Below are 24,599 nucleotides of genomic sequence, written 5' to 3'. Positions count from 1 at the left end.
ATGTTAAGAGAAAACGGAAACACGATGTCGCGTCACTCATAACCCAAGCACACATGGTTAAAAGTCTCCGTGTCTCGTTAGTGGACACAGCTTGGGTTATGGAAATAACTCCTGTCTCGATTTAATAAAATTGATAATATGACAGAGCTTTCAATTTCACAATTATGCTCGACCTTTGCTTACTTTGAACTGCGATATCACAATTACGCAACATCACCAAACTAGAATTGTTTCCTTTCTAAGCATTATATGTGGGATACCTTATTGACGTATATATACCTTTGGTCTAGCATGGGCTATGTTTTTTAAGACAATTTTCTTCGGATTAGACCAGCCGAGCACTGTACAAACCAGTGTGCATCTATTAACCTACGTTAGAAAAAAAAAATGGACATTCAACACGTCCTCTATCTTATATTTATAATTGTATTTATGCATGAGGTTCAACACCAAACTGAATAATTTTTAATTTTTCACTTTTATATACGATTAAGGCTTCCGGATTTAAGGGTGGAGGAAATCCCTTACGTTTGGCAACTTACCTGAAAACCTTCCTACATTTCTCAAGGAAGTGGTCTTTATGTAAGACCACACCGTCGAATGCTTCGTACAAGGCCCCGATACCACTGGAAATAGGGCAATCATATAGACTAAATTCCGTGTACGAGAATGGGATTAAAGGTGGTGAAGGGCATTCTGCATGGGGCTGATTCCACTAAGCCATTTCTGACTTACATCAGAAGTTTAAGACCCCTTCACAGTACTTAGTTTTAGTATTGGACATTGAAATTTTGACACTATAGTCTTAAGACGACATTCATGAGGTGGTCATTATTTGGGTTTGTAAGGTTAAAAAACGACTTATATAAAATCGTGCTAAAAATCTTGACTGAAGACGGATTTGCTTCGTGGAACGGAATTGTGCACGGAATAATACTACTTTTCTTAGTTTCTTCAAGCGTGAAGACAAATATATATCTATATACAAGGTTTAAAGATCTCGTTTGAGAGACATCTAAAAGCTGAGATGACATACATACGTCTTTATAAATTCTATGATAACAACGTGGTGTGTTCAAAGTATAACATTAAGTATTATCGCCATACAAACTTTAAGTTAAAGAGAATACACACACGGGAAAATTTTCTCACTGGTTTGGCTGTATAATTTCTATACATGGTTTTTTTTTTTTTTTTTGATTGATGTTTTAGACCGTACTCACGAACTTTACCGAGCGGCCTTCTACATTCATAGACATGTATACATTATAATGCAGTCTAACTTTCGTGCATGCATACTTTCGTAGTTCGTGCCGAAATGGTGACACTTTCGGAAAGTGTATAAATCGGTTATAGAGATACAGAAGGGGAGGGAGTGTTCAGTTTGAATTGCTTAAATTAACCGAAACCAGTCTCCGGCATATTCTTCTTAACTATTATCTGATTTCATTGTCGAGAGAGAGAGTGCGGAAAATGAGTTCGATCTCAAAATTAATGCGGTATTCCGCATGCAGCGCTCAGTATTTCTGCTGCGCCTAAAACTGCGGCCCTGGTAAGCACACGTCAAGAATGATTTAAGTTCTATTGTAATCCATGAGTTCAAATAAACATGATATTGACAGGCACATTATCTGGAAACAAAAACGCTGAGAAGACTTTTTAATATGGTATATGTGAAATTAGCGTAAAATACACTGGGGTCAGGAGTTACTACACAATACTACAAAAATATACCCCATCCATTTTGTGCCAACAATTGTCCCGAGCCACTTTTCTTGCGAAGACAACAATGAATGCCATAATGAATGTAATAAATTGGACCATTACCACACACTTTAATAAAATTATGACAGCTTATATGTAGCTGGAGGGTCTTTTGATCCTAAAGATATCTACCCTATATAGATAACATGGCACACCTTTAACAAATGTGACAGAGGAACCCGACAGTTTAAATGCACATGTGAACAGACATATTCCAATGAACATAAATTATAAATTTCTGTTTCAAAATTCATGTCACAATTTTCCTCTGACGTCCACACATATTGAGTCCCATAGCTATGCCACAGCCAGTTATGTAACATGTAAATAATTTAAAAGATTAATCTATACCCATTTACGTGTATATAACAAATATTAAATACATGTATAAATACAAATCAATTTAACCCATCGTAGTTTATATTTATACTTTGAGCCTTTAACAGCCCTCTGCTATGATCTGATGAAGACTACACAAACATGCCCAGCCTCAAATTTTCTCTGAAATGTCAGAAATTACACATTAACATAAATTTACACAGCTGTAGTTTAATTCAATAAGTTTATATAAAAGTTTTTTATGAAATGAATACTATGGGTGATACTAGAATGTATTCTGCTAATGCATATGATTGTTTATTATAATATAACACAGATATTCTATTAATTGAACTTAAAGATTCTAACAGACTAAAAGGATATTATCTTGAATAGGACAGAAGATTATCGTAAAATAGCAGCATCACTCGAGCATCACTCAGACAACAGGCTTTCTGTTGACGTTAAAACATTAATTTTTTAAGTGCATTGGAAGTAGAGGTGAGGATCATATGCTGTGCACACATTTTAAATACCAAACTCAGTTTGGGAACTGTATATACAACTTTGTGCCAGCAAACAAACATGTGAAATGTTTCAGAATTTAAAGCCAACATTACTTACTGGCAACCACAAGTAACATCTTATTTCAACCCGCTTTATAGTGGCGCATGAGTAGTATGAACTTGATCTAAGGCTACAGAGAACAGCACATAATTGTGCAGATAAACAGAAAATATTTATGTCGTCGATTTTGGATACAAAACTATTTCACCACGTTGTTAAATGCTTCACATAAGAATGATAATAAAATCAACATTCATATTTCACAGAAGAGAGATTTAATGATTTCCATGTACAAATGTCCTATTAAACACAAAAATCTTCACAATATTAATTACCTTAACTAAGTTACCCCTCAATCCCAACCTTGTCACATATGAAAGCACAACTTTCAGTCGATTAATGCACATTTGTAATCAGATTTTGGAGACAAAACTACATTGGTTGGACTGGCCAATTTCAGTGCATCAGAAAAAGTATAATTTTATCAGCCTACCCAGAATAAAGCCTTAGAATATGCTTAAATAAAAACCTTGCAAACATGCGAAAAGGTTGAAGAATTACAGTTGCTTTCTTTCTACAGTCAGCGACACACTGTTATGTTAAAGAAAAATATAGCAATTATTAGACATTATTAGAATTACTTCTAAAGAAAGTCAATGTATCCACCTTTCAACAATACCTTATATAACATTTTCTGACTTTTCCGAAGTGTTCCATATTGTTCTGAAGTTCATTAAACACCACACACACAAAAATTAAGAGGGTGACAGGTTCTCTGACCATGATAATATTAGCCAATCAGAAAGCCTTGGTATGAAGGAAGTGACACACCAGGCTTTATATCTCCATGTGAGAAAAAAGAAACTCCTGCTAGAATTACATATATATTGGTTAAAATGAGCAGACCAGGTGTCCCAAATTTTAGAGGACAACATACACTGTACATACGTGCATGTAAATACACAGTGTACTAACACAAACACTTAAGCCATGGAAATTTGATTTTCTGCTTCTCAGGCAATGACCCTAGAACCTTTTTTTGAAAATATTTTGCTCTTTGAAAAAAAAGAAGACAAAACAATAACAGAAGGCAGATTATGATTTCCGATGTTGTTTCTGGATGTGGTACTAGACGAGCTGACTAAAACCGACACGACGTCATCTGGCGCACTTCCAGTGTTTTTCTTCTAGACTGTCCAGCTCCTGGATACGCCTCTTACGCCACATGAACCAGAGGAGACCCAGAATGATGCAGATGACAGATTCGATGTAAAAACCATCTACAGTTATCGTACACTTCCCTCCAGCATCTTCACACAGCTGAAACAAATGTGAACAAAACAAAACAGATGAAATGTAGGAACAGGCTAACTGTATGAAAGTACAATAAAAAAACAAGGCTTAACTTCCAAACCATGTGTGAAGCACCTTGTCTGCAAAACTTACACTTCAAGCACAATGAATAAATGGTTTGAGGTCACATTTGCAGTAGAGGTCCAGATGTGTCTAAACACAGCACATGCATTTTACTGACAATAACACAGTACAAAAGTCATATGCAAATATTCTTGGTCAACCACACTGTGACAAGCAGTCTGAAAATCTGTGCAGCACAAGCAGTGTGATAATCAATGCAGCACAAGCAGTGTGATAATCAGTGCAGCACAAGCTGTGTGATAATCAGTTCAGCACAAGCTGTGTGATAATCAGTGTAGCACAAGCTGTGTGATAATCAGTGTGATAATCAGTGCAGCACAGGCAGTATGATAAGAAATATGACAGGCAGTGTGACATAATACAAGCAGTGTAACACAGCAGTTTGACAATTAGTGAGGCACAAGTTATTTATTGATTTGTTTGTTTGATTGCTGTTTTATGCCTCGCTGGCATGCTAACCCCAATGGCCACGGAGCCCCGTGGGGCACAAGTAGTGTGAAACATACTGTGACAAGACTGAAGTGGCATGATAGGCAGTGTGACAGGCAATAAGTGTATGACAGCCCGTGTGAATTCAACAAAAGATCGAAGGCACTGTAACAAATAATGATACTTTAACAGTACCCCAGACAGAAAAGAGAAGTAAAGAAGCTGGAGACTCAGTACTGTGTACACCTTGACAATGTATTCCACAGAGTGTGACACTGGTGCTACAACTGACCTTCACATCACTGGATGTGGCACAATCCCCTGCTCCACCAACACAGGTCTTTGTGGTCAATCCATCCACCATCCACAAAGCTAACGTACCTGGCCAGTTCCCACCTGCAGGATAACAAAATACAACCAATTGTGTCTTAGGAACAAAACAAAATGTTCTGAGAATTAGATGAGAAAATATTATTCTCTTCACATTTTTTGTGGTTTTCATGTCCACATTCATTTTGATGTTGATTTTCACTATAGGAAAAAAAATTTCTTTGTACCACAAAACTTTACATTATGAACTGCCACTATTCACAATTCTGAAAATCTCTTGTGGTATGAACATGTCTCTTTGAGATTTACTTATTTATTTATTTATTTGTTTATTGATGTTTTACAGTGTACTCAATCATGTCAAGAATAGTTCCCTTATACGACAGTGCCCAGAATTATGGTGGGAAGAAAGCGGGCAGAGCTGGGGTGAAACCCATGACCAGTCAACATCAGGTTGCTGGCAAAATTTCCCACGTTGAAATAAAATAGGACAGTTACATATAGATAATCAGACACATAACACTAAAAGTATGTAAATATAAGTACATATGCCAGAATTTGCTGATGTGAATATTTCACTTTTGCCACAGCAGTTTTTGGGTGGAATTCCACATAAATGGGGTTCTCGGAGTAAAGCAGTGGCCTCAGGAACGTAACTGACAAACTTTCCCACGCAGAGCTTTGTACCTGCAGAGCCAGGTTGATGTGTATGTCAAATGTATGGAAGGTAAGTGATCTCCAATAAACTTAAAACACATTGGACTTTTTGTTGAAAGACCCTATACCTCCTGTCAAATGACCAAGGTCCAAAGAACAGTGGAGAAATGTCTGTCTGCATGTATGTAAAGAGGTACAATTTCTGGGTGACATATTACACAAAGTACATACCCAAGTTGGCCATAGTATTCAGAAGTGTCATGTATGTTCCTCCTATAGCAGGGTCACTGACTTTGGCGTGGAACGCCATCTGAGCCACAAACATGCAGTACACTGCCACCTACAGGAAAACAGGGGAGACAATTTGAATAAGTGCTACCACGTTTTTTTCTGGTATCATTAATGATTCTCTGGACATTCATGAATTTTACTGACAAATCAGACACTTGTTTCCTATATCACAAATATATTTGATTGGCACCATTTTCAAGATTTATCATTACTCAGCAGTGCTATGTGAACTGTCCCGTACCTGATGTAGTCCGTAACTGAAGAGCACAAAGGCGTAGTAATACCACGGAAACTCCCCGGGAGCTGTCTGCACGACGTATGTCCACCACACGTCAAATAGGTAGAGCAGGCCCAGGAAGAGTCTGAAACAAACCAGGACACAAGCCATTATGTTAACTTGCAGGTCAGACTAACATTTGAACAGGCTAATTCAGACAGGTTACCCCATGCCAAAGTTTAAAAGTTATACATTCATGAAGTTGGTTTTCGAGCTTGATGTATTAAAAAAATCACAAAGTCAGTCTGCACAGATAATTTCACTAAAATCGAAAAATATGAAGCTAATGTTGCATGGAAACCACTGACCAATCAGAATCAAGAAAACTGTCCAATATGCAACACTTATTTATAGATCTGGCGGGTTTCAAAGTTGATCTAAGGCTCCACAAAGTGAACATGTACACCGCATTTGATCAAAATTGAATCACATTTTGTGGCGTTGTTGCAAGGAAACCAAAATGGTGACAGGCTGACACACCCCTTGTTAATATCCCTTGCTTTTGGCCAAAAAACAAAAAAAAAAAACAAAAAATGCACTGGATACAAAAATGAATTTCATTTTGCTGTCTTATTGGGCTATGGTTGTAAATTTCAGAGGTACATGTGGAAAAGAAGCAAAGACACCCAACCATATATAAATGACACCGACACAACAGCATTCACTTGTACCTACATGTACAGTATGTGCAAAGACATGTATATAGGCTCTGCCTCTTTGTCAATTCTGTTCATTTATTTGAATAAAATATTGTTTAAAAAATATATCAATCGTACCTGACAGGGAAGGCTCCCAGCCAAACATTCATTGGTCGCGGACCTGTGGTGAATTTACTGATGATTAAGGGCAGGGCGATTTGAACAGGCACCATGGGAACAGCAAACAGGGCCAGTCTCTCTTTCGGCAGGCCAGCCTCGATCAACTTCAAACTTGTCAGGGAATCAGCTGCTGCAAAGCCGATCTGCAACATAATATAATTACATTGGATAGCTAGTCTGACTGACTTCTGGACATCTTAAAAAAGACTACATATATGGGTCTATCAATATGCTGGTATGTGACATGAAATACTTCATTAAATGATATGAAGTTTTTCACACATAAAAAACAATATTACACGTTTTTAAATAACGTTTCTAAATTGGGTCAGACTTTTCTAATGTGCTGAATTCTCATGGTGAAAAATTTTCCCGAATTTTTACAACCGGAAACTCAAACTTGAGTTGAGAGAGAGAAAGTTTAATTTCATTTGAGGTTCATTGTTTTATAGTTGATACATAAATTAATTTTCCTTATTCTGATACTTTTACAAGTATACTGTCCTCATCTGAGATATCCATTGCACACTAAAACAGTTATAAACCATGGAGATGTATGTTCAGTTGTTGGTTGTTGTATTAAAGAAAACAAAAGGAACTAACAAACATAATATTAAAAGCTAACATGTGCAAAATACAGAGATAAGGCTTATCCTGGTCAGAGATATATAATGAAAGAGTTATAAACCATGCATGTTAAGTTGTTGGTTGTTATAAATATTAGAAGAAAGATAGGAACTAACAAATATTACATACAAAATAAACATATGTAGGGCCTTGGCCTAGGCCTACAACCACGGCTTATTCTGATCAGAAGTATATTCTGTGAAACATTTATTATCCGCTGGAATTTTTCGCCGATTTAATTTAAAGATGGGTTCGTGGGAATTAATTCTCACGTATTTAATCAAAGAAATACTGACAAAAAAAATGTCTCCAACATTCCGAGTAATAATATGGCTGAAAATACTCAAGCTAGTCATACAGGTATTATCAAGAGTGGCTATAATCCTCTTTCGTTTCCTGCGGTGTCAATAATCCTTGTAATCTGGATCAGAGATTAAAACAACGGGGGATGGATTATCACTATATAAGAAGATGACATTCGCACCTACTGCGAGCAGTATTCAAAGAGACCTTGTTTTCCCACTGGCCTTTGACTGTTGACTGAGTACTTCTAATCAACTGGCAAAGTGACTTGTCACCTTTTGAGCAGTTCAACATAAAATATATAAATTCAATAAAATATCGGAGCCAATCATTAATGCAGTCAAGCAACACAACTAGTTTTGGAATGTTTTCGGTTTAATCGTCCTCTGTAGCTGGTCAGAAACCCCTAACATTGCCTACTTGTCAAACGCCCATTGCGTTGTTGTATACAGTTCATAATTTGTTAAATGTTCACTCACTGGTCAACAGGAGACTCACAGACAATGGGATAGTGTGTACCAAAGCGAGTATGTGTCTACTTTCTTTTTCCTTGCTTTCCTGGCATACCGAAGATTGATCTAATACCGAAGATTCCCACTTTGTTTTACACCCACTAAACCTTATCACCATAGTTTCAACATAGTTAAAGCCCAGTTTTAATAAAATTACAGCCAACACACTCATGACCACTAGGGTTTGTCATGAATGCTTACGATGCTGCTTGAAGTTGACCACTCATCGCTACACATATATTTTGGAATACAATTCAGTTCTTATCCAAGTATTTGTACCAGAAAAACACAAAACTGATTTTTTTTTTACCCCAATTTTCAGTTTTTAATTGAATTTTACCACTGAATAACAGGGTCTAAAATGGACATGTGTGAATCCCTGATGTCTAATTTCAAGCTGCAATGCTAATGAGGAGGACTTCTCCATGGTACCTTAGCTGTGAGGATGATGAATGCGTAGGACATGACTGCTGGGAGTCGCACCACGTCCCACAGCTGATAATAGGTGCTGACAATCCCCGCCTCTGGGTCGACTTCTGGGTCACGTTTCTCACGCTTCAGGAAACACACCAAGGTGGTCGTGACAAAGAACACGACACCCCAGAAATACAAGAAACCTGAAACAGTGGGATTAGCTGAATTTTTTTCTTCCATACAAGATTAATGATTTATGCCATATTCAAGAATTAAACATGTAATGATTTTTTTCCTGTCGCTTTATCAGTAAAAGTAACTCTCCTTAACTGTTTTTCATGTCTTCTTTCATAGGCATTTAGGAATTGGGATGGTATAGATTGACAGAGGCATTACTTATGGATGACAATTCCTGGATTTAATGTGTTGGTGACGTTTTGATGTAGGTTCTTACATCGTAATCAAACCATATCGTTATCATATAGTTTGATAACGATGTAAGAACCTACATCGAAACGTCACCAACACATTAAATCCAGGAATTGTCATCCATAAGTAATGCCTCTGTCAATCTGTTTTTTATGTCATCGTGAACATGAAGAAAAACTTCTGAACATTCCTAACAGGCCTTTATTTTCTTCAAAAATCTTAATGTATTCCCTTTGATTCAATTTGTGGGGAGAAATCTAGTCCAAGATTCTAGTCCAAATCTTGAATCACAAAGCAGTTGCTCTCAGTGAACTTCTTATGAAAATAAAAAGTGTGTTTTGGGAGTAGAATGATTAGAACTTTAATGACATGAAATAATGTATATATATATATATATATATATATATATATATATATATATATATATATATATATATATATATATGTATATATATGCTATTGTTATAAAAATATGAGTCTGAAAGTGATTTGTTTATGTGTATCTGATTGAATTCCAGTTTTGTGTGTGTTTAGAATCAGATTCCCATCAAATGTAAAGTCTTGACTAGGAAGTGAACAACAGCTTTACACCTGGAAGTGCAACAAATAAAATGGCAAAGTGGAAGTTCACCATAATGAAGACCATACCTGCCAAAGTGACAAGCCCTTCTTTCTCTGGGACAGAACGGAGGTATTTGTTACAGAAATCTGCCGACTCCAAGGCCAAGAAGAGGACATTACCCAGAAAGTAGCCAGCTGTCTGTCCCACAGTGTTACATGTAGAGGCCCAGCCAATATTGCGCCTGCATCAGAAAACGGAAGCATATTTATGATAGCTGCTTGTATACATGTATATCAAAAAATTGGTTGCTTTATTCTATCAGTTTTTATTTCGATTTCTTATTCTGATTGGTATTCTTCGTGTACTCAAGAACGTTTCACTTTTACGACGGCGGCCAGCATTATTGTGAAAGGACAATGCCAGAGCCTGGGGGAAACCCATGATCTACTGCAGGTTGCTGGCAGACCTTCCCCATTGCATGTAATGTGCCTCCTTGTTGCAGGACAGATTTCCACAGCTATTTCATCTAGTGCTGCTTCACTGAAACGTCTTACGGAGGCAAATAAGCCGCCAATATACTAATACCGGTCAACCAGGTCTTACGTAGGTATGACTTGACCCAGGATTGATCCTGGCTCTATCATTCCCGAAGCAGATGCTCTACTAACTGTGCTATCGGGGACACTATATACATTAAAAGAAAAGACAACTATATGAATACTGTATGAACTGTATCAACTGCAGTTTACTTTGGAAGATGAGCATGATGGGTGGAAACAGATCCAAACGGCCACAGATGCTTGGTAACTCTATAAACCAACTTTTAATCAGAAGCACGATGTTGTGTCACCTGTACCACACAGTCATATAGTTAAAAAGCAAAACAGGGTTCAGGTGATGTAAGTGGAAATAGCTGCGTCCTCGGGTTATAGAGATAACTTATGTCTGATTGGTTAAAATTGATAACATGGCAGCGCTTTCAACTGTCTCAAAGTGTTTTGCCACTTTACTTACCTTGAACTGTGATATCTCGGTTTTGCGCTACATGACAAAAACAAAATGTTCTGCTTTTCAATCCACTTTATGAATACATATATATTTGGTCTAGTGTTGTCTTTTCTTTAAAATGTTAACAGCTACTGAGGAAATAAGATTCTTTTGGAAACATGAGAGATGCCTTATTTAAGCTGTAACTTGTTCAGAAGGATTTATACTAACCTTGAGAGCATGGTTAAGGCCCATCCGTCCACGGCAATATCCTGAGTAGCAGCCAGGAAGTTCAGCATAAAAAAAACTATGGTCAACGTCAGGATATCCACCTTGGCATTTTGGTCCGTTTCTCCAAGCAACATGGGAATGTAACCTGAGAGCACAATCATGAAGAGCCCTATCAGGTACTGCGTGGGAACAAGCCAGGACTTCCTGCGGCCAAATCGTTCCACATACACCGCATCCACTATTGGTGCCCACAACAGCTTGATGCTGAATGGCCAGTAAACAAAACTGAAAAGGGCCTGCTCTTTGTAACTGATTCTCCGACTCTGCAGGACCATTGGAATGCTTCCTGCTAAGCCAAGGGGAATACCCTGTAAAATATAGAGGAACATCAGGAGAGCAACACTGGTTCTGTCTCCAGTTAGATCCATTTTCTCCTCAATACCTTCTGTATGTTTGGACTTGCTTTTCTTTTGCCAACTTCCACTGTCACCAGCATCCAATGTGATTTGAGAGAAAGTGCTATCGGTAATAAATTCTGCTGTTTCTACTAGTCTGGTAGTCTTCCGCTGACGAGACGAGCCATCACGCTCATCCTTTCCCATGATTCCTCAGACGACACGAGTGAGGTTTGAAATAGCAAAAGCTGAACACCAGTTAAACCATAGCCAGCTGTAATCCACTTTCTTCAGCAAGAGATATGCAATGTCTGAAAGAAATCAAATACAAAACAGGTCAATTGAGTGTTACTATTAGTTGCTTCAAATGCACCTGGCCATGAATACTACATGAACCATTAGTAACCAAAAACCATCACCATGGCTTTCCTTATGTTTTGGAATAGTACATGTAGAAGGCAAGGTGTGAGATGATTTCTCAGCCTGCAAAAGAGAATTACAAGAATCAAAATGGTCAAAGTATACACCTAAATGGACAACTTTAAACAAAAGTAGCAAGTTGAAGAATACTGGTAACTCCTGAATCATTAGGGTAAAAGATAAAAGTCCTCCCTGATTTATTTATTTGATTGGTGTTTTAAGCCTCACTCAAGAATATTTTACTTATACACCGCTGGCCAACATTATGGTGGGAGGAAACCGGACAGAGCCCGGGGGAAACACATGACCATCAAGTCCTCATTGAGGTATAACACCAATTGTTGGAATATCTTCAGGGTTATGGGCAGAGTGCTTAATTTCGAGGAGACATTAGTAGCAAACTGGTAGTCCATCTAGACTCAGTATGCTATTTTAAAATTCTGACATTCATCACAACACTGAGTCCATCATTGTCTCTCTTTTGTCCTGCTCAAATCACTCATAATTAGGTTGAAAAGCGGCAAATTTTGAACAGGCAACCATGCTTGCCTTCTCGATGCTTAATTTGCCATGCATTCTCTGCTGGAGACCTTTTGCAATGTTGATGGCTGTTCACGACCTGATCACAATCAGAGCCCACTGTGGTCCAATAACAGTGCGATCCCCTCGACTAAAGATCATTAATGGAGAAAATGCCTGGTAGGAAACGTTATGGAGGTTCTAAGTGTTAATAGGAAAATACCCAGCGTTTTGGGAATGGGCCTCTGTTAGACCTTGTATCGTTGGCATACACGGTCTAATTTATTAGGCCAACAGATTGACCAGTGACCAGTTTTCAACACCTCGATATAACTATCTTCTTAGTCTCGAGGCCATACATTAACACGAGTCTAAGAGACTAACGGCAGCTGAAAGACTAAACATAAGTTTAGGGCAAAGTATCCCAAGATTTTCCCCAAACGGAACCAAAATATTTCAACCTGTTATTACACGGGGTACGGCTGTTGTTGTTGCTCAACAGGGTCCAGCTGGTATCGTTCACTGTTTGGAAATGCTGATGTTTTGGGGTAATTATATTGGTAAATTCACTGTCCATCCTAACTTTTACAGATGAGAACCACTCCTTTTCACATTGTGGCTTACCTGGTGTACTTAGATGCCCACAGTTTCCGTATGTTTGTAAGGAGACGTGTCGTTTAAACACTGGAACTCTTCTATGTTTGGAGGCGAGTTTATTTATGCAGACGAAATCTTTGATGACAGACAGCATGTGCAGAGGGGAAAAGAAGCAGAGGGGTAAGGTGAACAAGGAAAACACAACGTACCCACTCGCCAATACAGCCCGGCGCAAGTTATGAAAGGTTTTCCATGAAACGGGCAGCGATAATCCACGCACTGTGTTAAAGCAATATTAACTTCGATTCAGGACCGTGACATGGTAAGGACTCCATGATTGGCAAATACACCTGTCTGTACGTTGTACTGCTGCAGCACCGTGGCTGATACATATTCTTGCCGTGTTGGATAGGTTAAAGTAGTTCCAGTTGGAAACAGATCTGGTGTAGAATTAATAAATGAATTAAAAGTTACATGGAAAGCATATTTGTTCTCTTGTTAGTAATGTTACGCAACTAAAATGTTTGACGTATGGCATCAATGTTGGCCTACGTCACAAACCTGCAAATGCTTTTCATCTTGTCCAAGTAATGCTTCTTTACAGATTTCAATTAGATCTTCAGTGCAGCCAAATGTCAAAGTGCGTGTAATTAATTGTCAACTTACAGATGTCAATGTTTGAGATGGCCAGCCATTGTGTCAGGATTCCATGTCATGTTTGATGGAGGAGTTTGAAATCTGACAATGTGATTAGCCAAGCTGTGTTGAAGAACAACTTAATTTTTAATCAGATTAATATCATGTGAAGAACTGAAGTTGATATGCCAAAACAGGATGGGTGTGAAAGGCCTGCTGTCACATTGCCTTGAACAGCGTAGTAACTGCGTTCAAGAATTTGATCTGGTAACAGTGGCCAGGGATCGGGCTGGCATTGAAATCCTGGTGGACTACTACAGTTTCCAGCAGTTCATCGTTCAGAAATTCTGGAAGAGTTTGAGTCAGGTACGACAGAATGAGTACCTGCGAATCATCGGGGCAGAGTACGGCACACTGGACGAGTTTGTATCCAAACTGGTGAGAGACCTGGAGTCACTCCAGATCTGGCTGGTGTTTTATGTGGATGGAGCCAAGGGCAGTTCACCTACAGGAATGGAAGAAAAGCTGGACACATGGATCAACCGCTTTGATCAGGAAATCGGCCGACTCTGCGACTTGCTGGACGTTTGTCGGGGGATGAGATCTATGCAGGACCTACCAGACTCTAGCTCCATACGTCCAGTACTCCTCGAGCCACAGCTGATGAGGACTCTACGCCGTTGTGGCTGTGAAGTCCATCAGTGTGTCTCAGGGGAAGCAGATCTGATCATCGCCAAAGCCCTGGTTAGCAGACAGAAAGCCTTTGCTGTGCTGAGCAATGACTCAGACTTTTGCATTTTCCGCGGGAGCTGTTTTATCCCCCATGATCTGTTTGACCTTAATAATGATCTGGGTTTGGGAAAAGCTTCACTGTTTACAGAGAAACCTTTGCGGCTTACAGTGGGTGTAATTGCAGAGTCCGTACTCGTCAGAATGATGGGGGTAATTATACAATATACAGTTTTTTTTTTTGGCATGGAAATAATTAATTTTTATATTTGATTTTATGTTTTATACAGCTCTCCAGATTTTGTTTCCGATGCAATTAGATTAGCCTTGAGGTTTAAAAGGTGATCACTCAGTTGGTTAGCATGCTAGCGCAGCGTATTTACCCAGGAGCCTCTCACCAGTGCGGTCGCTGTGAGTTCAAGTCCAGCTCATGCTGGCTTCCTCTCCGGTCGTATGTGGGAAGGCCTGCTAGCAACCTGCAGATGGTCGTGGGTTTCCCCTGGGCTCTACCCGGTTTTCTCCCACCATAATGCTGGCCGCCGTCATATAAGTGAAATATTCTTGAGTACGGCGTAAAACACCAATCAAATAAATAAATAAATAAAGGGTGATCTAATCAAAGCACATGGGAGACCACAACACCTGACGGATTAAATGAATAAATAAATACATGTGAATAAATATAAAATAGTGGGAAGATTTGTTGTCTGAAGTCTTTACCTGACAATTTATCTTAAATACCACATGGGATGTCATCACAGTGCACTGAATAAATAAATAAATGGGTAAATAAGTAAACAATAGATAAATAAATAAATACAGATAAGATTTATACTGTCTTAAATTATCCTGGCAAATTATCCAGATGAAAGGATGATTTTTACTAATACATGTTAAAATTCTTTTCCAGTTTCAGGACCACTCTGAGCTTATTGAATTAAGCATTGTGGGAGGAAATGACTTCACAGGGAAGTTCATGTATGCCCGAGGCAAGGAGGAACTTCTCTACAAGCTGGACATTCAGGGACGGCGCAACATAGAGAACATAGCTGGCTGGGTCAAGCAGTACAGGAGAGTGGAAAACCATACACTACTGGCAACTCATATGGTGGGTTGACATATTTCAGTTGATGACTTTATTGTTGTTATACATGTACAAGCTATTATCAGTTGTATTCATAGTTCACAATACTAAAGAATTTAACTGGCTAGGTCAGACAGGACAGTAGAGTGGAAAACCATGTACTGCTGGTGATTTGACATATCAGTGTTCATAACTTTTGTAATAAGTTGTAAGCAATTATGCACCTGTATGCTATTCACCATACAGTAGATAATGGCTGGGTCAGACAGAGGAGAAAATGCTACCATGCTGCTGGCAACACATATGATTGATAGACATGTGAATATATTTATGCTTATAACTGTAGTGTAGTGTATTGTTATGTGTCAACATCACAAAGGGACATCACTCTGTTATTGTAATGTCGTATCTGGAAAATAATGGATATCAGAGCCATAACCCAAACCTGGAAAGCATATGCTGGGGTTGAGAGTGTCTGTCTACTGAGGCACCTATATCTATAAGTACAGTATGTTTGGATTGGGAACATTGGTTGGCACAGTGTTTAGTACAACAGGACAAAGTGTCATGCCTGGTGTCTCCTGCAGAGCATTCAGTGAGGCAGCACTATAAATCAGTAATAAATCCCAATGAATATCAGCATATATCAGAATATGTTAAGACTTAATTCTGACTCTAGTCTGACAGGTTCATTATCCTGGAACCTGCATGATACATGTCCAAAATCATGTTGAAAGACACATTATATAAAACTCTTGGACTTCATTGTTATCCACAGTCTGAGTTACTGTCTTTGTTCTCCAGAAGCGAGATGCGAAATTCCAGAGTGCAGTGAACTATTCTCGTCAGTTCTACAACCTTAACCAGTCTGCTGACCAGCCAGTTCACAAAGGTCCAGCTACTGACCTCCTGAGCCAGGGCATAGAACAGGGCAGCTTTCCTGCCAGTTTCATTTCCATGCACAACAACTTCTACTGGCATCGAGGTCTGCTTGAGGACACTTCAGGTCCATGTGCTGAGATCACACTGTCAGAGTTACGGGCCTTTATATACAGGATGCTGTTACCATATCATGAGGATCGGGTGATGGAGTATGGGGGTAGCTCGCGTGGACGGCTTATCAAAGCCACGGTATGCTCAGTGTCATTCAGGCCTTCACTTTGGATGAGAATTCAATTCCATGAGGAAAAAACACATTCATTGGCATGTTTTTCTGTGGTACAATTGAATATACATTGTTTCACATCTTTACCTGACATCCCTCAAATCTGTTTACTTCTATGTGTGTTAAGACCTCCACTTCAAGGAGTAGATTTGGATAAGATTCCGGTGGATTCCAGTAAGCTGTACTATGAGAATCCATTTAGATTCTGAATGAAATTTAGTATTCATCGATTATCTGCCTTCACAATAAGAGATAATTTCAACAAATTCCAAATAGCCATATTTCAGAAGATTTTTTGATTGTTCCTTGCACTTTTTCATTTATAATCTTAATGTTTTTTGCACCCATTTTTTTTTCAACCAATCATACAAGTGAAACATTCTTGAGTGTAGTGTAAGGAACCAGTCAGATAAATGAATAATTAGATATTGCTAAAACGGTGGCGATAATTGTTTGCCTCATCCAGATCCATTTAGCATAATGTACGTCATTTCTGGTTGCACTGTTTATGTGTCATAATGACCAGTAATCAGCGTGTGGATAAACAAAAATAATATTGAGGGGAGATAACTCTTACTAATCTTTTCATCTACAAGCAGTTACCGGACCTAATTACATAGCGGGTATTAATTTTGAGTTTGACAAACTAGTGAACTACATCGTAGCTATTGCAGATTTACTTTACAAATTTCTGAAACTGTTTCAGTGTGAAACTTGATGTTCACAAAATCAAGTGCATATAAGATTAGTACAGGACTCCTCGCATAACACATAGTTTTCCTTGACTGGGTTACGCAAACCCTGCCGTCACAGATAGAAGCATGCCATGTTATCACATGACAAATTTTTACACAGCAATAGTATGCTTGGCTGTTACTATAGAGGAGTTTCGAGTTAGAACTCTTTTGTCGTTAAAGATACAAATAGTCCTATTGTATCATTTGAAAAATGTTAGGCAACCTTTGTTGACATTAATTTACCGATCACCTGTTTTGCCCTTTTCCAGAGGAACAAATGACACCTATTTCCTTTAGGAACTTCTCAAGTTCACAAACATTTAACTCCTCAACTTTTCACATTATTCGTCAACTGAAATTATTTTTTGTGGACTTTTTTTAGATGCCCATGTTATTGTAAATATGACCAAAAATAGTTGCCTATAATTTTTGAGAGGTTACATGGTATAGTTGGCCTTTTCTACCTTTATCAATAAAAGAGTTCTGGCTCAGAATTCGCCTGTTACTTTGTTATGTAAATGTATGTATTGTTTAAGAGTATGAGAGATATTAAGGATTCTTGCATTTGATGTATAAGGAGGCTGGGAGATTTTAGCTCACCATTATGAAATAAGGCGAGGTACTGTGAAAAAGGGATAACCTTTTTTGTTGGGGTCAGCTATTCTGTTTACAAGAAATCTTACAGCTTTCAGTGCAAGATGAATATGCTTATTAGTATGTAGACCTCTTAATTCTGAGATAATATATGATCTTTTTCTTTTAAAAATTACCAAATATTGATATCCAGTCAACTTAGACTGCAGAACTAATAAGCAAGCTGCTGGATTTCTGAATCTCTTCTTTGTTGATAGGGTGAAAATATAATTAGCATTTTCTGTTTCTAAGAGGCAAAATATTTTTCTAAAACCCACGTTGTGTTTGTCTGCAGGTGTATGCGGTGCCTAGAAACTTACACATCCCTTCTGTCACTTACATCAAACACAACAAAATCTTTCAGAATTTGAGGTTCTTTCATCAGATCATGACGTACCTGGAACCTGGTGAGTACAGGTCTAGCTGACTGTGACTCAAGGTGTAACAAACCTGTATGGAGCAGAACACAGGAGATTGTATTGAGATAGTTGAGAAGTGGATTAGACAGTGCTATATATCCATGCTGTATTAAATAATAGAACAAGAATTGAAGGGAACAGTTTTTTTCAACTACCACCATGCTCATGTACAACATTTTACAAATGGACAAGAATTGAAGGGAGCAACTTTTACAACTCATTGACCTACTATCTACTAGGGTAGAGTTGATGTTTGTTACTATTATATCTTCAAAACTCCCCCCAAAAAAGTAATCCATTCTGAGATTCAGTGGTGAGTCCCCTATACCTGATCAGATAATTGTCACTGTAAAACAACGTTGATCTATATTCTCTGAACATAAGTTCATATTTGGCTTTTTAGCACTAGTAAATACAGGTTCCCAAAATAAGCATGTTGGGTAATGATGTACCCAGGTTTGTGATTGGGGACCCCTTAGATACAGTACTGTTAGCTGTCCTACTTAAAATGTTGATGTTGATACCTACAGCGAAACTAACAAAATTGGGAGGGTATTATGGTGGTTTAACCATTAATCTTTGGTTACATGTAAATATTACGGAGAAAATGTAAGGGCGTACCATTCAGTAAAACTGTCAGTGATCAAGCTTTTCAGCATGTATGTGTTGTTATCTGCCACAGTTTGCAGGTGGTGCCAATATTGCTGCTTCATATACGAGGTACCCCGCTCTCCAACTTAAACCTGCCGTAGTGCTTTGTTTTTAGATTGTACCGGACACGCCAATGTCTCCAGCTGTCAGTCTTTAGCTCTCTGTACATGGGGATGTAAGTAGGAGAGCTACAGTACTGTATGTAGGAGAGATACAGTACTGTATGTAGGAGAGTTACAGTACTAGTAGTATAGGGAATAGGAGAGCTACAGTACTGTATGTAGGAGAGCTGCAGTACTGTATGTAGGAGAGTTACAGTACTGTATGTTGGAGAGCTGCAGTACTGTATGTAGGGGTGGGGTGGGGGGGGGACCTTTGTGATAATCTGTGTAGCCAAGGTAATTTGCTGAGCACAATTTTATCTGAATAATACATTAAAATTTTGTGTCTTATTTACAGATCGTCAGATGAACTATTTTGATCGTTATGGGAGGAAAAATGGATTCATCTGCTACCTGTTGAGATATTTTCTTCTTCTGAACTGGGGACGGAATCTTCACCTGTCAGACAGTGAGTTCTTGGCCCTTGTTGCTGTGGTGATGGGACACCCGAGCGAGCAGCAGTACCAGAGTCTTCCTCTTCAGCCAACGGCCCGTTGTGTCACCATAGCCAACTGGTTTCAGGTGTGTGGTGCTGAGTTTCGAGTTTGAACTCTCCTGTCATGAAAGTTAAAAACAGTTCTACGCTGTCATGTGAATGGTGAAAAATGTTAAGCAATCTTCTTTGACATTAATTTACTGATCACCTGTCTCATCCTTTTCTAGAAAGTTCACAAACATTCAGATTCTAAATCTTCTCTATCATTCTTCCGATCTAAATTACTTTTTATGACAATTTTTTCAGACTTCCATGTTATTGTGAATGTGAACAAAAATAGGGCGCTTAACATGTTTAACAATTCATATGATAGTTGGACTTTTTCTACCTTCAACAGTGAAAGAGTTCAAACTCGAAACTCACCTATTTGAGGCCTCCATCCCTATATTAAGTGAAATATTCTGACATCTAAGTAAATAAATTTTGTGGTTAAAGTTTAATTTCAGTGGAAAGTAATGTTTTTTTCTTCATGCTAGGTTTTCTCTCCAAAGGAGGGGGGCACAGTTAATGACCAAACATGTCTCCCTTGATTAAGTTGGAAAGTTTTTCTTATTTTGAGAGTTCTGTTAATCTTAGAAACTTATTTTGGGATTTGTTTGGAAATTAGGATGAAATCCTTTTAAATAAAAATACTCTGTTTTTTGAGAAATTTTGCATCGTATGCAGTATTTCTTGGGTTGCCTTTGTCCAAGTGTGAGTTGAACCAGGGATATTATGTTTGTCCAAGACTTTCATGTTTTTATCCAAGACTTTTACAATGTCCAAAAGTGTAGGACGTCTCCCCCACCAATATGTCGTGTAAGTTGGTACACACACATGGACATCACCCATGTGAAAGTTTCGTAGTAACTTGCCAACGGTCAGTGGTACCTCCCAGTCTAATTTTCTCACCCATAAAACTTCACCCCTTCCTGTAAGTAAAAAAATTCTTGATAATTTGTTGAACATCAATCGAATCAGTAAAATGGGACATGAAATAATACAGTGAGTTCCAATTCACTGTTTTTAAAATTACTGACATGATGCCAAGAAAAGGCAGATTGATCAGTGTGTCTGTGAAGAAATCAGTAATGTATTTTGGCTACAGGATGTGTATCGTCATGCCTACGTGTTCCTGGCTCACCTGTTGCACCTGACTAACGAGCTACCTGAGCCACGGGAGGTCTTCTCAGGCTGTAGCTGGACTGCCTTCCACACCTGTTCCGAGGGCGAAGGTGAGTCATCTTACATAGCATTTCGGGGAGTATTCCACAGATTTTGGGAAAGGGCCAGTGGGCTCACAGTTTGGAAACTTTAATGCAAGAGCACATATCTTGGGAAATATTGTACTGTGGAGCTCTGGGCCCCGCTGTTTGAAAGTGTATTATCTAATACTGATATAAAGTCACATTTTATATGTTAATCATAACCCAAACTCAGCAGCCAATGCAGTTCTCCAAAGTCAAAGTATATCAGCAGCAGTTTTAGTTTATATTTAATATAATGTTTGTAATACTTTTAAGTTACTGTCTTTTGATGTAAGAAAGTATAAGTAAATAAAGGTCTCCTTTCAGACAGTCACTCTATTCCCTCGGTTCATCACCTTGAGCAGTCCTGCAGTATGTTACTTACATGTGATGCTGCAAAGTCATGAATATTAAAATAGGGAAGCTGATCATGTGATGTAAACATACACATGTGCTGTGATGTAAACAAATGCACTTGGCAAACTATGACAATATCACAATGTTACACATGTTTTTTAAGGCTAAGTGCAAATTTGAAGGCTTGACTTAAAGTTAAACCTGATATTAAGTTTTAAACCAGTTCTGAACAACCGGGCCCTGATTTTTATGTGTTTTTTAGAGTTAAATGGTACTTAACTTAGGTCACATACAAGCCCCCTGAATAAAAAGTTGTGAATGCATATTTAAGTTAGCCAAAGTCAAACACACAAACCTTGACTTGTCATATTATACTTTACCCCCATTGTACAAACAGTAAAAGAGAAGGGTGTATACCTGAAAAATGTATATTTTGGGAAATTATTCCCAGATTGGGACATTTGTGGCTGAAAATTGTGAAACAGGTCATTGATAATGGTGTCAGTTTGAATATCGGCCTTTGGAGCGATGTATTTCGTCTGGAGGTAACAGGTTTCAGATTTCACAGCGCTTTCATACGTTTATTAAATTGAAGCATTTGTCACACAGCAGGTGGTCAGTCAATTGACCACTCAGGCTGCAGCTTTAAGTAAAGACTGCAAACGTATACCTGGTGAAGGATGGATGGAGTGATAAAGCCCCTGGCTTTCTTTCCCCCATTAAACTGATGGATGTTGTATGGGGACAAAAAAGTTTTTGAGAAAGGCAATAAATCCCCATGAGAAAAAAAACAAAAAGTAAATAAATAAATAAATAAATTTATAAATGAATCTGATTTCGAAAGCCATATATTAATAACCGTTGTTTACAATATAGATGTGCATCTACTTACTGTATGCATTATTATACAAACAGTATGGAACATGCCTTGGTCTAAACTAAAATACATATTAGCATTTCAGTCACTAGGACACTTGAGATACAGGTTCAAACCAGATCTTGGTCATGGACTTTGTAGATTCTTTCGCTCTAATTGCTTATGAGTGGCCTTGCTGACAATAAGCAGTTGACGAGGATCGTGTGGTGCAGTGTTTTCCACCAATGCCGACAGTTTGTCACTAACCTCAAGTATTCTGGTTTCCTAAACCCATAAAACCGACTGCTATTGTATCTACGGAATCCTTCTTCAGTGTGCCATTAAACAGCATTCAAATAAAATAAATAAATATGTCTCCCATGTGCTTTGATTAGATCACTCTTTATTTATTTATTTATTTGATTGGTGTTTTACACCTTACTCAAGAATATATCACTTATACGACGGCGACCAGCATTACAGTGGGAAGAAACCGGGCAGAGCCTGATGGAAACCCACGATCATCTGCATGTTGTTGGCAGACCTAAGTAAATATGCGTTGCATATGCATGTGAATGCCAGTAAATGTGTTAACACGTGAGTTTTTACATCAAATGTTTGTAATTTTGTCTTATAGCTTGGCAAAGAGGGACAAGAATTCTGAGGAAACAGGAACTCATCAAAGTACAGAGGGAGATGAACCGCATCGTTAAGGAGAAGCGACACGTCATCAGATACCTGGTGGAGGATGTGTTCTACTTTGATGACCGCTGGTAGATATCTGGAGGACCACAAGTTATAATTTAATGGCCTCTGGTGAAGAATGTTGACATCATGTTGCGCCATCGATCATCAAAAGCGGTCAGAATTGGATGGAATCCGGACGTACATGTTACATTAAATGTTCCTGAAAACTCACCAGCACTGAATTTTAAGTTCCATCTACTTAAACAGCTGTCCTAGTGTGGACTAAAAGTAGAGGATTTGGTTTTATATGTACCAGTAACAGTTAGATTGTCAGTGTGTGATGATGTTGAGAACTGATGATGTTGAGAAACTGGTGAGAACAGTTGCTGGTTGTTGAACGTTTTGGTGAGAATAGTTGCTGGTTGTTGAATGTTTTGGTGAGAATAGTTGCTGGTCCTTGAACTTTCTGGTGAGAACAGTTGCTGGTCCTTTTTGGTGAGAATGGTTGCAGGTTCTTGAACTTTGTGGTGAGAACATTTCCTGGTCCTTAAACTTTCTGGTGAAAATTGTTGCTGGTCCTTGAACTTTCTGGTATGAATAGTAACTGGTATTATCATGATAATGGTATAGATGATGTACCTGTGTGTCATCATGGCAATGGTATAGGTGATGTACCTGTGTATGATCATGGCAATGGTATTGGTTATGTACCTGTGTGTCATCACAGTATTGGTGTAAATGATGGTATAGGTGATAAAACTGTGTGTCATCATGGCGGTGGTATAGGTGACATACCTGTGTGTCATCATGGTGATGGTATAGGTGATGTACCTGTGTGTCATCATGGTAATGGTATAGATGATGTACCTATGTATCATCATGGTAATGGTATAGGTGATGTATTTGTGTGTCATCATGGCAATGGTATAGATGATGTACCTGTTTGTCATCATGGCAATGGTATAGATGATGTACCTATGTATCATCACAGTAATGGTATAGATGATGTACCTGTGTGTCATCATGGCAATGATATAGGTGATATACCTGTGTATCATCACAGTAATGGTATAGATGATGTACCTGTGTGTCATCATGGCAATGGTATAGGTGATGTACCTGTGTATCATCATGGCAATGGTATTGGTTATGTACCTGTGTGTCATCACAGTATTGGTGTAGATGATGGTATAGGTGATAAAACTGTGTCATCATGGCGGTGATATAGGTGACATACCTGTGTATCATCATGGTGATGGTATAGGTGATGTACCTGTGTGTCATCATGGTAATGGTATAGGTGATGTACTGTGTATGGTCATGGTAATGGTATAAGGGATGTACCTGTGTGTCATCATGATAATGGTATACGTCTACCTGTGGATTATCATAGTAACGGTGTAGATTTTTTCTACAAAGGCATGTATTTTGTCCATGATGTTTTGATTGCGTTATGTAAAACTCTGTCCTAGGTACCAGACTACATGTTGCATTTCATCATTTCACTGTTTTTGTCTGGCAGTCTGTCAGTATTCCACTTTTTATTTTATTTATTTCTGATCATTTCAGGAAATGTTTCTCTGGTAATTGAACTTTTGTTTTTTCCATTCTTTATTGGCCTTTGTTATTTTTTGTCAGAAGTTGTGTAGTAGTTACACAAGTCAGTTATATTTTGTGCATAAGCTGTTCAAAGTACAATTAAAACACCACTGTGCAGACCTTGGTATTATACTGTTGTTGATATTAGTTAAGGATATATTTTAGTTATATTTATTTAGTATTTCATTGGTCTTTAAGGCTCCACTCTAGACTTTTTCACTTAATTACATGACAGCGATCGGGTTTATGGGTGTATACCACCGACCAATCGCCGGGTGC

The 24,599-nt window shown here is 38.4% G+C and overlaps 2 protein-coding genes across 4 annotated transcripts; one reads left to right on the top strand and one right to left on the bottom strand.

The window, feature by feature from the left end:
* Positions 1-1,253: 1,253 nt before the first annotated feature.
* LOC135465596 (acetyl-coenzyme A transporter 1-like) lies at positions 1,254-12,984 on the bottom strand. Of its 2 annotated transcripts, none has more exons than XM_064742861.1 (9): positions 12,912-12,984; positions 10,954-11,659; positions 9,822-9,976; positions 8,763-8,947; positions 6,847-7,031; positions 6,035-6,155; positions 5,734-5,842; positions 4,808-4,911; positions 1,254-3,969 (listed from the first exon to the last, which is right to left on the bottom strand). In XM_064742861.1, the coding sequence occupies exons 2-9, from the start codon at positions 11,553-11,555 to the stop codon at positions 3,808-3,810; spliced, it is 1,623 nt and encodes a 540-aa protein (XP_064598931.1). In that variant the 5' UTR covers positions 11,556-11,659; positions 12,912-12,984; the 3' UTR covers positions 1,254-3,807. The 2 variants fall into 2 exon arrangements, with proteins under 2 accessions (XP_064598931.1, XP_064598932.1); XM_064742862.1 differs by lacking the exon at positions 12,912-12,984 and adding an exon at positions 12,749-12,857.
* Positions 12,985-13,025: 41 nt separating this feature from the next.
* LOC135465777 (uncharacterized) lies at positions 13,026-24,432 on the top strand. Of its 2 annotated transcripts, none has more exons than XM_064743115.1 (8): positions 13,026-13,206; positions 13,553-14,462; positions 15,160-15,357; positions 16,138-16,464; positions 18,164-18,275; positions 19,398-19,621; positions 20,683-20,809; positions 22,672-24,432. In XM_064743115.1, the coding sequence occupies exons 2-8, from the start codon at positions 13,719-13,721 to the stop codon at positions 22,809-22,811; spliced, it is 1,872 nt and encodes a 623-aa protein (XP_064599185.1). In that variant the 5' UTR covers positions 13,026-13,206; positions 13,553-13,718; the 3' UTR covers positions 22,812-24,432. The 2 variants fall into 2 exon arrangements, with proteins under 2 accessions (XP_064599185.1, XP_064599184.1); XM_064743114.1 differs by having other exon boundaries at positions 13,489-14,462.
* The last annotated feature ends 167 nt before the right edge of the window (positions 24,433-24,599 follow it).

The sequence above is a fragment of the Liolophura sinensis genome, chromosome 5 (genome assembly GCF_032854445.1).
Source record: "Liolophura sinensis isolate JHLJ2023 chromosome 5, CUHK_Ljap_v2, whole genome shotgun sequence".
NCBI classification, from domain to species: Eukaryota; Metazoa; Mollusca; class Polyplacophora; order Chitonida; family Chitonidae; genus Liolophura; species Liolophura sinensis.
The sequence above is the reverse complement of the archived record's forward strand: the minus strand, read 5'-3'. Positions and strand labels throughout refer to the sequence as shown.

Bases quoted from the DNA above. Each gene is read 5' to 3' on its own strand.
- LOC135465596 (XM_064742861.1), bottom strand. From the start codon at position 11,555: ATGGGAAAGGATGAGCGTGATGGCTCGTCTCGTCAGCGGAAGACTACC. The intron at 8,948-9,821 runs GTATGGTCTTCA...CCACTGTTTCAG, and splicing joins AGGGCTTGTCACTTTGGCAG to GTTTCTTGTATTTCTGGGGT. The intron at 4,912-5,733 runs GTATGTACTTTG...GTTATCCTGCAG, and splicing joins GAATACTATGGCCAACTTGG to GTGGGAACTGGCCAGGTACG.
- LOC135465777 (XM_064743115.1), top strand. From the start codon at position 13,719: ATGGGTGTGAAAGGCCTGCTGTCACATTGCCTTGAACAGCGTAGTAAC. The intron at 14,463-15,159 runs GTAATTATACAA...ATTCTTTTCCAG, and splicing joins TACTCGTCAGAATGATGGGG to TTTCAGGACCACTCTGAGCT. The intron at 19,622-20,682 runs GTGTGTGGTGCT...TTTTGGCTACAG, and splicing joins CCATAGCCAACTGGTTTCAG to GATGTGTATCGTCATGCCTA.